The sequence below is a fragment of the Scomber japonicus genome, chromosome 10 (assembly GCF_027409825.1).
Source record: "Scomber japonicus isolate fScoJap1 chromosome 10, fScoJap1.pri, whole genome shotgun sequence".
In the NCBI taxonomy this organism is placed as follows: domain Eukaryota; kingdom Metazoa; phylum Chordata; class Actinopteri; order Scombriformes; family Scombridae; genus Scomber; species Scomber japonicus.
This window is the reverse complement of record NC_070587.1, coordinates 22,315,121-22,330,159: the sequence shown is the minus strand read 5'-3', so window position 1 is coordinate 22,330,159 and position 15,039 is coordinate 22,315,121. Positions and strand designations below refer to the sequence as shown.

At 40.6% G+C, this 15,039-nt stretch overlaps 1 protein-coding gene across 1 annotated transcript; it reads left to right on the top strand.

The window, feature by feature from the left end:
* The first annotated feature begins 3,521 nt into the window (after positions 1–3,521).
* On the top strand, positions 3,522–14,402 carry rnf144b (ring finger protein 144B). Its single transcript, XM_053326864.1, has 7 exons — positions 3,522–3,763; positions 5,067–5,171; positions 6,147–6,207; positions 8,193–8,406; positions 10,275–10,419; positions 10,649–10,738; positions 13,250–14,402. The coding sequence occupies exons 1-7, from the start codon at positions 3,587–3,589 to the stop codon at positions 13,409–13,411; spliced, it is 954 nt and encodes a 317-aa protein (XP_053182839.1). The 5' UTR covers positions 3,522–3,586; the 3' UTR covers positions 13,412–14,402.
* The last annotated feature ends 637 nt before the right edge of the window (positions 14,403–15,039 follow it).

The following is a 15,039-nucleotide window of genomic DNA, read 5'->3' as shown; positions in this document are numbered from 1 at the left end:
TTGAGTACATGTATGTAGTTACATTCCACCACTGGGTCTTTATATTTCACTTCTCTTTCTTTTGCTGCAGCTCATGACTGGCACCCTTTTTTCCGACTGCACCTGAAAGCAACATGAGAATAGTAAAATAACCAGCAGGAGCAGTCAAGAGTGGACAACAGCAGAGAGGAGTCACCGCTTCCTGGATGGAAACAGAACACACACACACACACACACACACACACACACACACACACACACACACACACACACACACACACACACACAACGCACGTACTCACACGCGCACGCACACACACACACAAACACACACGCGCGCGGTGCAGACAGGAGCGAGCAGGACGTTTAAACATGTCCTGCGTGTGTGAGAGAGGCGGCAACAGCAGCAGCAGCAGTATTAGGCGTTGGCAGCAGTGGTTGTTAGAACAGCAGACTGTATCAACACATGTGTCTGTGCCACAGTGAGAACACTGCGGCTGTGGATCTGTACTCAAGCGGCTCCTACACCCACTGGTCCACAAGGAAGGTAGGTTTCACTCTGACTGTCCTCTGCTCATCCGGCTTTTATCTGCATCACTTCAGGGAGACGCTGCCCATACTGTGAGAAACTGTAGTAAGACCATACTGGAAATGCGTCAGTCTTTGAATTTTGACCTAATATGTATGCAACCTTGAGAGGGGATGCAGATGTGTCCCATTACAGTTGTGGTGGGGTTTAATGCATTGTGACAGATCCCTTTTTATTCTAACAGCCTGTTAACTGTATGACTACTGTAAAATAATGCAATCTGGTAGAGTTTTATTTATTAGAAATAGAGGTAATGCCTTAAAATAAATTCAACATCCACCACATTGATTCTAGACACTCTGATGCAGGCTACAGTAGATGGACCTTATCAGTCATTTCTGTGTTTCAGCTTTTATTTTTAGGCTCTCTCGCCCTCATAATACACACAGGTTACTTATTGGGTCAGAAAGACAGACAGGCAGTGATTGCAGCTGTATAAATGATGCCATATAAATTCTACTACACACTCCCCCGTACACACAGTCCCAGCTGCCTCTCCTCCAACACAGTGGCCGCCTGTGTGAAGCAAGCAGCAGCTTTTCACCAGGCAGATCTGGTTTTCCGTTTCTGCCTCCCCGGTCAACAATGATGCTTTGATCCCCGGTGGCTGGAATACCACCAAGACCTTGATCCGTGAGGACTACTAATGACTGAATATCCAGCTCCACACCTTAAAGATCTCAGCGCACAAGGACGTTTTGATTAATGAATAGCTCTAACACTGGAGATTGAAGTTTGAATGTGGACTCTGCTTAATTTTTCAGCTTTTCAGTGGCAGGTACTGCGGTCAGTGTGGACTTTTGAAGGCTAGTATTGATACTAATATCTTTGGATTGAAGTTTATGATTGCTTGCATTTTGAATTGATGTTGAATATATTGAATTTCAGTCCCAGAGTTACATATAATTAGGAAGGAGTTGCTTTGGAAACAGTGTCAAATCCTCCAAACTCATTCATGCAAACTTAATGCTTCATCAGAATCAGGGAACCATGAAGTATTAATGAGCCCTATAGTCAATAGACAATTTCTTCATACGTGTTGAGTAAATAGTGGATGACGCATTGTTTTTTTTTGCTCTACAATGAGAACTATTGCCTAAGATGATTACATAATTAATCTCAAGTTTCTCTGAACTTTAAAGTTGTTCTAGGACTGTGTTATTAAATACATATTGAAGTTGCCATACAGGAAAAGCAAGCTTAGTAGAAACCTGTTATTTTCTCATGTGAGTCCATGCGGCTAGTTATGCTGGGGTAGGAGAGTGCAGGCTGGCAGCATCGTGGGACGATGACTGCAGCCTGTCTGAAAGTAGTGCAGGAGGATACATCATGACTGTGCAGAAACGCCATCCAGAGTTGCTACAACCGGTTCTACTATCAATGATCTGCATGTATACCGCCGCTGATCGATGGCACATAATAAAAGAGCACTCACTGAAAAATTTAGGACAGCGGTGGTGGTGCTGGTGCTGGTAGTGACTGTATTGATTGAGCTGTCCCAAAGTTCCCCTGCCAACTTTAACAGCCTGCTGAAATAGAGTACATTGTGTGTGGGATAATGTGTGATTTCAACAACCACTCAGGCTGCAAAGTGTGTTTTTAACGCCACCGTTTCCTGTGTGACCCTGTTCTGTGTCCAACCACTGTTATCTACAGGATTAATGGCAAATCCCAGATTATGGTTATTATTCCTCATGCATTTTGGGATTGGGCAAAACCAAAGGGATGATTTTATTTGGGTTTGGTGCCTTCAGTTCCTTTAACACCAGATTATGCTCATGTTATCTACCTACATCTGCCCTGCTGCCCTAAAATATGCAACTAGTACATGGTGTCTGACAACCAACATACCTTTTCAGCTTTAGTCATACCAGCTGTATGCCAGTCGGTCACTTTGGTCCAGACTGAAATATTACAACAACTATGGGATGATTTGCCAGGAAATTTTTGCTGCAGACATTCGTGGTCTCCTGAGGATGAATTGTAGAGACTTTAGTGACCTCTGATTTTACCTCAGCAGTTTTTAAAGTTTTCTTATCCTCTGAATGATCTGCAGGTGTCTGTGGTTACCAGAGGTTGAATCCTAATGACTTTGGTGATGTTTTTGTAACGCCACCATGAAGTTGATCTCTGTGGCTTTGAGGGACATTTCTCAATAGTTAGTGGATGCATTGCCATATCATCTGCTACACATATTCATATCTCCCTCAGGAAGAATTTTGGCGATACTATGTCTTCTCATTTAGTGCCACCTGGTCACATTTTCCATTTTGGTTTGTGACTAAATACTAAATACAAGAACATCAGAAATGAGAATGCTCAGAATTACAGCCTATTCACACTTTCCTAATCCCTCTCTTCAAATTTCAAAACATTTATGAGTGATTTGATATATTTCTACCGTCTGTAAACTTGCTTGTTTTTGACATTATCTGCAAACAAAACAATTTCCATTGACTGTAGCTACACAAGTCTGCATTTACAATGTGTCCAAAGATGATGGACAATCAGTCTTTCCTGTCAGAATGAATGAGGAGCTGGTCAATAACTGTAGGCTTGGTAAACACAGACCTTGGACTTTGACCTTAGAAATGACAGCCATTTATGGAGAAACAACAGACATGATGACTAATCAATATTACTGCCATAATTACACATAATAATATTTTACTTCATGCACCACACAGCATTAAACGGTGACTAATTCATGGCTCAGGTAGCAAGACAATGACAGTGTTGCCTCAGAGAAAGCTGAAGTCATCAGAGTTGGTATGCCGGTTACCAGAAGCGATGACAGGTTCCACAAACAGGATGCAGTATTGTGAGATGGTATGGCGGTGGTTGTGTGAGCTGTAACAAAATGGTGAAATATTATACCAGCACAGAAGAGACAGGTGGATCACTGCTGTTTCTGCTCAACCTTTCAGGAACATGGAGACTGTAGCTTCTCACCATCCCCAGCAGAAGGGCTAGAAGAAGCCTGATTCCTCCCTCCTTCCCTCCCAGCTTCGCTTGGCAATGGCAGGCAGAAATCCCACGCTCAGTCAGGAAGCTGGGGATTCGGTACCGGGGACCCCTGAGACTGGCGATAACCCCCAAGTGGGTCCCGAGATCTTCTGCAAGCTGTGCCTTAGCGAGCAGCCATCTGCTGCCACCAGGGAGCTACAGACATGCGACTGCATCTTCTGCACAGCAGTAAGTACATATGAATGTATCCATTTTTTTATGGCACATTACATTAACTTACGCAAGTGTTTTTTTTAACAGTTATTGCTTAAAGACACTTCCTCAGAATCAGACAGACCCCATTCTATATTTAGTTTTACTAAAAAACGAAAGTTCATCATCTAATACTGTTAGTCACTGTGTGGGTGGTGTGTGATCCAACACAAAACTTTCTTTGGGCAATTTAGGCAAATCTCCGGTGTTTAAATTACTTAGAATTGGATGCTCCCTCTTTATTGCAGTGCCACTTCCTGCCATAAGATCTTAAAATAGATTCTTTCATTGGTCAACGCTGCATATAATAGCCTCAGTGCAATGAAGTGGCTTCAACACAGGCCTTACTTTTGTTTTTGTTATTTATTGTCACTGCTGAGAATTTTTCCTCAGAACAGACACTCACAATGTCACTGAGCTTGTTTAGTTCTTTTATGAACACAGGGCAACTATCACTAGTGCACAGGTCTGTGTTATTTATAACAGAGGTACAGAGGTCTACCACTGTTCCTTTCACAAACGTGCTTGCCCGGTGTATCGAAACCGAAGTGATGGTGTTATACTCTGACACACACAGAGGTTGCCAGATACTAGCAGGTGTTAATCTCTGCTCAGGCAAGCTAAGTCGTCAGAGTTGCACGCACAAGGTCATGCAGATAAAACAAACACACATACACACTGTCACAAGGAAGAAGGAGGGAAATGGACACTGTAAACCTTGCTTATCAGTTGGACCTCACTGTACAAACCTGAAATATCTCTTCCAGTCCGGTTCAAGAGCAACAAGCATTGTTTGTGTTTGTTTTTGAAATTCCAGCTCGGTTTTAGATGAACGCCATGCTTTCCTAGATAGCACATGATAAGCACAAGTTTGGATGTACGCATGAGCCTTTAAAATGTTTGTTTTTGGTCTTCCAATGAAAAGTGACACTGTTCCTTAAAATTATCTTCTTTTACGCAATGCTCATAGTTCCTCCTCTCCTTCTATATTTCACGGCTGAGGCAACATCTGACTTTTGGCATGCGGATGCTGATAAGAAACTCATGTTTATGTGGAATTCAGTTTGTGAAACAGCTCATTTTTCCTTCTTTCTTGCTTCGCTACATTTGTCATAAATGGTTTGTCATACTTTGATGTATTTTTTTCACACTGGTCGGTGTGATTACAGCGTTAGTCTTTTACGACAGCGTGTCATTTGTGTGGGGGGAAAAAAAAAGTCAGCCTGCTCTGTTCAGTGTGCAGACTAATGCTGCTGTGGTGTTTCCTGTCCCTCTCCAGTGTCTACAGCAGTATGTTCAGCTGGCCATCATCGAGGGTGGAGGGGCACCCATCACCTGCCCAGATATGGCCTGCCAGAAGGCTGGAGTGCTACTGGACTCTGAGGTATGCCCTACTAAAAACCAATGATATGTAGGTCAAGACGGAAACCAAAAAAAGCTTCATGAGGCCATAAAACACAAACATAGTGTCGATGCATAAACATATACTCAGCTAAAATCCTCACATGCTTTTTTGGAAAATTCCTTGAACTTCTAAGTTGCTGGCTCCAACACTTTCTTTCCAGGCCATAGTGCTGAAGATGACTTTGAATTTTAATAGTTGGGTAAATGCTGCACTATATGACAATTCAGAGGAAATTCTTGCTGCTCTTGAGGGTGATATGAAGTAATCAGAGCTTGATCAGCGACAGAAAGTGAAACTTCATAGATATCATGAAGTGTAAAAACTTAAAAAAAAAAGCTGACTCACAAAACGAATGGAAAATTTCCTCCTCAGTTCCTCATTTGTAATGTTCTTTTCTGAATGCTAATGCGTTAAAAAAAGCCTCTTGAAGAATTTTCATACCCGTTAATTAGTAGTTAAATGATAGCAGAGGATATGAGCTGCACAGTAAGCACACTTATCTTTGTATGTGTTATATTTACAAGATTGGAATGGAAAAGAAGGAATTTAGGAGTTTATTCTTCTAAAAAATGCTGATAATAATTGTATTCAACTGTAAGTTAGTGTTGGTCTAAGCAAACCAGTGCAACATCTGTCTTGTGGAGAGAATCTAGACATCAGATGGTAGTGTGATACTGTATCTGTTGTGCAGACTTATTTTTAACCCAAATTCCTTCTTACTGACTTTGCCAGCTATTCTGTTGTATTGGAAATAATGTGACAGATGTCAGTTGCTGGGTGACTCATTGTTCCTGCTGAATCTTTGAAGTATCAACTTCTCAGAAACCACTCACTTTCATTTTGATTTTTTCCAGAAAATTGATGTCAAACCTATAACTGTATCAACTGTGACTGAAGCCCTCTCTCTCTCTCTCTCCCTCCCTCTGTGTGTGTGTGTGCTTTCTGTGGTTTTAGATAGCCGGCTTGGCCCCAGCAAATCAGGTGGAGCTATATCAGCGCCTGACGTTTGAGAGAGGTAGGTATTGTTGCATTAGCATGTAGATGACTTGGGTGACAGGCAGTGGGCTATTTCAGGTTGCCCATCAGCTTGAGGCATGACAGTAAGCAGGCCCCTAGAGTGCTGAGCTTCACATGCCTGGGATATTGTGGGGTCTGTTTCCCTTTTTTCCTCTTCTGCTGTGGCCCAGGAGGTTACTGATACTCTTGCTTCAATACCTTCTGTGTCACCAGGAAACTCAACAACAAATGCTACAAGAAGTCCATGTAACTATTCTGATAAAACTGAAGTAATAAGGGTTTTTTTCTGCTAATATATTGTACAATGTATGTGTAACTAATTGCACTATAAGTTGTGGCAATATTTGTCTTTGTGTTGCAATGGAACAGAAAGTGAATGACTGAAATAGCTTGCTGTTGACATATACAGATTGCATACTGAGGTTAGTTTGCCTTGTAGCTGTATTGGCCCTCTCCAGTTGCATAGTAACGATACATTGTGAAGCCAGTAATGGTTATTGTTTTCTCTTGCCCATAAATCATGAGACTCATAATACTGGATGTATAAAGGAGTGCAAAGTGCAAGGTGTTTTGTAACAGCCCTGCTATTGCTATGATTCACTATGAAATTGTGAGTGAGTCTGAGTCAGCTCATGAGAGGGACAGTTTTTGTTTTGGTTGTGCAATATTCAAATCTTTCATACGTATTTTATATCCGATTGTTATGATTCAGTTTCTGCAACTGTCCATATTAACAGTGAAAGAGGTTTTCCTCGCTGTAATCATTCCTCTTATTCATACTGGCTATTAAAAGATCTCCTTCTAATGTGATTTCAATGGAAGTGATAAGGGTCAAAATCCTCCCCAAAAAATTTTTGTTCAAAAATGCATTTTATTGTGGATGAGTCTGAGTTAGTCATATCAAGTGGACATCTGACACATTTACAGTCTTTTTAGCCTCAAATTCTCTCTTAGTGTTTTCCTGTTGAGCTGTGGTGGAAGTATACTGTAGTAACACACTTTGGCACTAAAAACACTGTAACGTTGAAACATTTTTCGGTGTCTATGTGGTTTAGTCAAATTTAAAGGGGTTATAATTTGAGAATAAACACATGAATACCTTGCACACATTCTTTTTTTGTGGACCCAGCATAAAATTACTGTTTTTAATCCATGTTGAGAGAATATATTAGAGGTTTATGGCAAAAATGTCTAAGTGGTGTAACCATAAAAACTCCCAAATAATCCAATTTGCTTAAAAATTCTGAATTCTCAATAAGACACCATATCAACTAGTTTGGCATGATCTTACTTTTTTATAATATCTTTTTTATATTAAATAAAGGTAGTGGAATACAATTGTTTTAAGTATTACATTTAATCTGGAACTAAATGTCAATCAGGAACAATTTTTAAAAATTAAGTAATTATTTTTATAAGTACACTTAAGGTGGATAGGGTTAGGGTAAGGATTATTTTGTGGTTACACCAATTGACATTTTCAGGAGCATTCAGTCTTACTTTTGGTAAAAAATGGTGCAAATGTCATTTCAAATGATAGAAAACCAACAAAAATACTAAATGTATATTTTAACAAACCTGATGCTGCTTTTAAAACTAGTTTTAAATATATGTTTGAATTGCTCATCTTCTCAACCCTCATTTGACACTGACCCATCTACTTGACAACTGTAGCTTCTGGCTCTTGGTATGCAGTCAGTTAGTGCACCACTTTGCTCCAGACTGAATTATCTGGACATATATTGGATGAATGAGTTTAAAAATTCACTTTGTGCAATACCCTGGTTTATGAGCAAGCGCCTGCTAAAATAACGGCATTACCATCATCCTCAGCTGCACTTAGTGTAGCCAGTGGTCAGATTAGCTGATATCACTTATCTACCGAGAGCACTAAAACATGTAGCTCATGTAGACCATAACACGTGCTTCATGTTGTCTGCTTCATGAAAGAACAATAAAAACATCCTTCGTTGTTTTCAACAGGAGTGAAGTTGGACCCCAGTAAAGCCTGGTGCCCTGTGGTCGAATGTCAGGCGGTGTGCAGTGTGCAGCCGAGCACTGAGGGCCAGCCCTCCGCCGTGTCCTGCCAGACCTGTCACACCATCTTCTGCTCCGGGTGCAGAGGGCCCTGGCAGGACGGCCATACCTGCCCCGAGCGCCAGCCCATGATGTCACCCTCGCCCTCTCATGAAAGCAGGTCAGTCAGCCGGCCGTTTGGTCGCCCGCCCGCTCCCTGCAGCCACAGAGTCTGAGCCGCACTTTGAAAAGGATACTGTGCTGAAAGAGGGATGAGTGTGTTAGTTCAGGACACGGAGGAGTCCACAAAGACACATTTGTTAGTGGTGTAAACAAACTGGTAGCTTAATCCTGACTGGATTACTGTGTTTTGTTGAATATTCAAGTTTCGGTTAAACCTTAATAATCAATGTGGATGCATTTTTTTCCCCAAAAGTATCTCTTTCCTTTAACTTAGTCTAGTAAAGTTTCATCCTTCCTGGAAATATAAAAAGACCCTACAGTATAATCATCATCACACTGACAGTAAAGGAAAGTTACTGTTGTAGTGCAATATATTTATAGGATAATTTAAAAGATATGTAGCTCCCAGTAGAGAGCATGAGCTGAATGAAAACAGTATTTCAGGATTAATAGCGTAGTCGTCCTCAGAAGTGCCCTCTGTGTACTCCCTGTTGTACGGCTACATTACTGCGCTGCTCCCAGCTGTGGATCTGCCAGACTGACTGATGTCATTGGGGAGCCACTGAGTTATATTGGAATTCCATTGTCTCTGTGCCAAAGGGAGGAGGACGATGGGCAGCAAGCCAGCTAGTTCACTGTACAGAAGGAGCCTGTGCACTGCAGTGAAGCAGTGGCCTCTGCAGTGTGTGATGGAGCAGGCGTGACGAGAATGAAGAGAAATCAACCTGAGTGTTTAAGAGCGTGATGAATATAGTTGCTTCGGCCTGCAAGTTTAATGTTCAATCACATTGTTTTTGAAATACAGAAGTCCTCCACCGCAACCAGAAAAAGAGAATTCTCATCTTATTGTGTAATTCTATACTTGGTTGCAGTTGCTAGGAGCTGTTATGTATAGTTTCAGGAACAGTTTGACTGAGAGTTAGATGAGAAGGTCAGTTTCATTTTACGTGCATTAAAGAAGTTAGAACCAGCAAGTGATGAGTTCAGCTGAGCATAAAGAAATAGCAAGCGCACTTATTAACCTGTCATATTATAGGTTGTCGAGTTGTAAAACACCAACTTATAAAAAGTCATTGAATCACAATGTATTTCACAAACTATTCCTTAAGTTCTCATGTTGGTCGAAGCACTAAGTCGCCTTCTGTGTAGCAGCTGTGTCAATCTGACCCACACTCACACATTTTTTGAGACAGTTTTTCTGTTTTTTGTTTCTTTTGTTTTGGCACAAGAAGATGACCTTGTTTTTCTTAATCCCCGCCTTCAAAACTCTGATTGGCTCGGATCTTTTTCCAACCAGGGAAACAGCTAACAATGAGAACAACATCTGACCTATTTGGATTAAATCTGAGACATGTGCATGAATTTAGACGTCTGGGATCACAATGTCAACATTAGAGCTGCTCTAATTCTTGTTTTTATATTAACAATGGATGAAGTGATTATTTTATAATATGTTACAACCCAGCTCTGCAGTTCCACCTCAGATGTGCAGAGCTTTTTTTTTTTTAGCATATTTTATTTCATTATTTAATTTCCAAACTTCTTCTTTGACCTGTTTTAGTAAAAACAACAAACACCCAAAACTGATTAACCTGCTCTGGACCAGCTGCCCAGTATCAAACAGCAGACAGACGGAGTGAGCTATATTGAACCCACAGGATATCTCCCTCATGCCTTTCACTCCCAAAATAATTAACCCAGTTTAAAATGAGTGCTGACCCTTCACTCTGCTGCTAAATAAACTTTTCACACTCTGCCTAGAGGCTCTCGAGACCCACGTGGCCTCATACTCCAACGTGCCCCTGTTAACTGCATACCTGATACCTCCTGTGTTTCCTCCCCTCCTCCTCCCCCATCCATCCACAGGGCCCACTCTGACAGCGACTCCGACATGCCCATCAAGCAGTGTCCTATGTGTGGTATCTACATCGAGAGGAACCAGGGCTGTGCGCAGATGCTGTGTAAAAGCTGCAAACACACCTTCTGCTGGTACTGTCTGCAGAATCTGGATGTGAGTCCCCATGCTTGAAAAATGACTGTAGTGCCTTTCCACCTGTTAAAAATACCATGATATATTTATTATGATAGTATTTTATAGTCAAGCACACTATATATGACACGTTCACAACATCTCAGCTGCTGACTCACTAACTTAAGTTTATGTTTGAACAATGTTGGATTGTTCAAATGGTTGGATTAGTCTATTTCTTGTCTTAACATGTATGTTTTTATAATTGCAGGGTGATATCTTCCTGAGGCATTACGATAAGGGACCATGCAGAAACAAGCTGGGCCACTCCAGGGCCTCTGTAATGTGGAACAGAACGCAGGTGAGGCCAGACAGTAGACAGCTGACCAGACTTTGACTTAACAGTATTAATTTACCCTAACCCTAACCCGGTAACGATCTCATTGTCTAACCGAATTAGCCCGCAGAGACACCCATCCATGACTGGTAGCTTATTCCAGGGGTTTAGTTTAAGCTGTGCCATCACGCTACCAGGATTGGAAGTTAAAGATTTTGGACTCCATCCCAATCTGCTCTGTTTGGTTGTCAAGTCAGTTAGTCACTGTTGATATACACTGAAGTGAGGACATTGCAGCAATCCATGCAGAACAGTAGAACCTTTCTTCTGAAACATTTTGCTTATCGAAAATATAAATAAAAACTGAAAACAGCGTGTCAAGTAATTCAACTCTCATTTACTCTCAGATTTCAGCTTTGTTCTGTTAATCAGCAGCTACGTGTATTGTTGAAACTCCCTTTAAAGGCCCATAAAGTCTGTGTCAGCGTGTTGTTAGTGGCTTATTGTTTTCTAGCCCTGTGCCCCAATAGTCATTTATCAGACATTAAGCTGCACAAATCCCAGCGCTAATCTCAAATTCCTGCCCTGAAATGACGTCGTCCATTCCTAAAAACTATTACAATTGGCCTTCAAACCTACTTTATTTCCACTTTCCCAGCTGTCTGTGCCATTATCACATGATTAGTATCAAACTTGCCGTCAGCTTCCTGATTGCGTCTTGGTGAGACTGCGTCTGCCAAGAGTCTGGAGAGTTAAAGTACAACAGCACAGTTGTTCCTTGCAAAACAACTCATGATGGAGTCGGTTACACCCTTGCCTAACAAGTCCTATATGTTTTACAATCTGCTTGTCACAGATTCCTCTGTCACTGTAACTACGGGCAGCCAGTAAGCACTGATGTTGTAACAGTACTTTAAAAGGGCACTGTTCACTGCATTTGTAGTGTACATGTGAGGAATTTAGATCTGAAATGATGTGACGTACACTGACTGCTGATATAGATTACATAACTAAAAAGTACAGTATGTAAATGCCCACATATTAAACCCATACTGTATGTGAGTGTTGAACATTTCATTTCCAGAACAGCACCCATTAATGTGCTGCTACAACAGCACGTTTTCAGCCACAGAGGCATTAGTATGGTTGGTGATTCATGTTGTGAAATAAGGCCTGGCTCGGAGTTGGAATTCCAGTTCATCTCGAAGGTGTTGGACGGGATGAGGTCAGGACTAGTCAAGCTTTTCCACGCCAAACTGGGAGAACCATGCTCTTTATGGACTTGGCTTTGTACTCGGGGGCGTTTCCATGTGGTAACAGGAAAGAGATCAGATCATATCAAAATACACAAAGCTGTGTGTACAGATGTGTCCATATACTTTGGGCCAAATAGTGGATAACAACATGATATCTAAAATCAGAAAAAAATAATGCATAATGATATAATAGCATAATTACTTAAAAGTTGTTTTGGTAATGGTATTGTTAATCAAGATTAAGACTACAATACCCATAAACCCTCCTGCCTCAAACAAAAGGTTGCTTGTTTATGATCTCTCCCACCAAATGTTACTGCTTTTAACAGGAAGCTCTAGTTGCAGTTGCAGAGGAAGAACGACACATTCTTCCCGTTTTGCTTTGCATAAAGCTATCTGCCTTGATGCTATAAAAACTACAATGAATGTTCTGTTTAATCTGTCATAGTGGCTCACATAAAATGCAATGTGAGGTAGATACAGGCTGTCGGTGTTCTCAGAAAGTCATTTCTGTTGAAAGGACGAGGCTAGTAAATTTTTATATTGCAACTGTCCAGTGAAAACCAATTGAACTATGAACGATTAACTGTACCTTTTTATAGGTTTATTTAATAATTTCTTAGGCTTAAGAAACTATTTTGAAGCCCTTTAAATTGTCTAAAAAAGGTATTGTCACAGCTGTTTTCTTGAGGCTGTGAAAGGTTTTGTAAGACGTGATAGACAACAAATCCCATGAAAAGATAGAAACCAATACTGAATAGATCCTCCTACCAAGTACTGTGTATGTATCTAAAGCCTGATATACACATTAGTAAGCCACAGTCATCAGTCTTCATTAACATGAACACAGTTTATTTTGACTGAGTCCCGCTGCTGGAAAACATGTTTTAATCCGCAGCTGAAAATAGTCCCCACCACAATTTACTCCCTTTTTGAGAGATGTTTGCTAAAAACTACAGTTCTCAGCTGCTTTAGGGAAATTACTGAGTTTAAAAAAAAAGAAACAATAGGTGTGTAACCTTTTTAAATAAAGATTTATATCTTCAGTATGGGTGTGCCACAGGTTAGGGAAGGTACATTCCCTCAGTGATGGGGATTTCAGGGGATTTCTTGACAATACAAATGTTCAGAATAACAATTTAAACTTAAAAATTCTCAAAAAGAGTTCACTCATGTTTGTTTTGTTGTTGCAATGCTACACATACTCCACACGCCACCTTTCATTTCATATAAGGTTTACTCTGCCAGCTATTCAAGATGCTGCTGTGTTGTCCCTCAGGTGGTGGGTATCCTGGTTGGAGTGAGCATCATAGTGCTGGTGACCTCTCCCCTCCTCCTGCTGGCCTCACCCTGCATACTCTGCTGCGTCTGCAAGCCCTGCAGAGGAAAGAAGAAGAAGAAGAGGAAGAAGGACCTCAGTCAGTCAGACTCCACGTCATAGCGGTCTCACGCTCATCAGCCAAGCCCAGGATCACTCCACCAGCTTTGCGTAGCTGGAGGACCAAGAAAACCAACAGCATGCAAGTGCTGCTTGGTGGAAAAGGATAAACTTAAGCAACAATGGAGTACTTTTTCATGACTGGACAGACTGTCATTGGTTCAGCAATGTCGTCGGTATCAGAACTTACAGACTCACTGAGAGCTGCTCAGAAATCTCTCTTGAATTACAAGAGTGAGAACTATATATGGAGGAAGTGTAAATATGTGGAGAATGAATGTAAGTCACGTACCTAGGTGTTTTCATTTGCACAATAGGTAACAAGAGGAAGGCGGTGGCTGTGAGGGTTTTCCTGGATGCGGCCTTTTGTTATCACCCAAATCTCTCTTACACACACACACACACACACACACACACACACACACACACACACACACACACACACACACACACACACACACACACACACACACATGCAGTTCAACGCCACCCTCATGTGCCAAATGTCATGATGCCAAACCAGAGGTGTCAGGTGCTCAAGTGCCTCACTCTACAGTGCCTGGTTCTTGGTTATATTTGTTTTGTCTTCCATTCTATCTTTATCTTATGCAAAGATTTTAGCATTATGAAAATGGGCAACTGTCAGGATTACACAGGTTGTAAATCCTCAAACAATGCAAAACATTCTTTCATAATGGGTAGAGGGCAAACGGCTTCATGTGTGCACTGTACGGTGTATTCCGTATTGATATGAAACATTATAGGGCTTCAATGGTGCACAGAGAACTTTGCTTCTGCAAATGTTTTTTGTTTCCACCTGGAATATGTTTCCAGACCAAAGGCTCTAAAGAATAATGTGTACTTTTCTAAAGTGTGTTAATATGTTTTTATGGGTCATGTGTGTATGGTACCCTGTTATCATTTCTACTTTTCTGTTGATGCTTCTGCATCTGATATTTTATAAAGGCACCATTGTAATTGAAAGAAACATACAATATTAAACACGCATCAGGTGGTACGTTTATCATTTCATGGCTCATTGCTTGACTTTTGTGTTCACAACAAGGAGATGAGAAGAGAGGACACAGACGTTGACAAAGCAGAAGTTTAAACAATGATGAGGTGGAAAAATATTCACCTGAATATTTAGGGCGTAAATGAAATATATCTACTGCTAATACTGAAGGCAAATGTAACAGTTTAACATATTCTTATTGTATTTGGTTGAGCAGTTTTAACGCTGTTACCTCTGAAGAAAGTAGTGGCATCCAATTAACATAAGTAGCAATAACTCATACATATGTTGTTCTATTTGTTACAATGATAAACAGTATAACACTAACCTATATCCATACATAATTGTATACATATATATATATACTGCATATCAGCATTAATTATACAAAATACATATTGGATTCATGTAAAATTTGAAAAAAATGTATGAACTATATATAGAAAGCATTATAAGCCACCAGTTCTCTATTTTGAAACAGTTGTACTATATATGCTCATATGCAGCATATGTGACATATATGGTGTAGATACTGGGCAAAACATACACCTTTCATATAAATAATAGATGTAGATACTATACATAATAGTTCACATTTATGGCCATATATTAGATT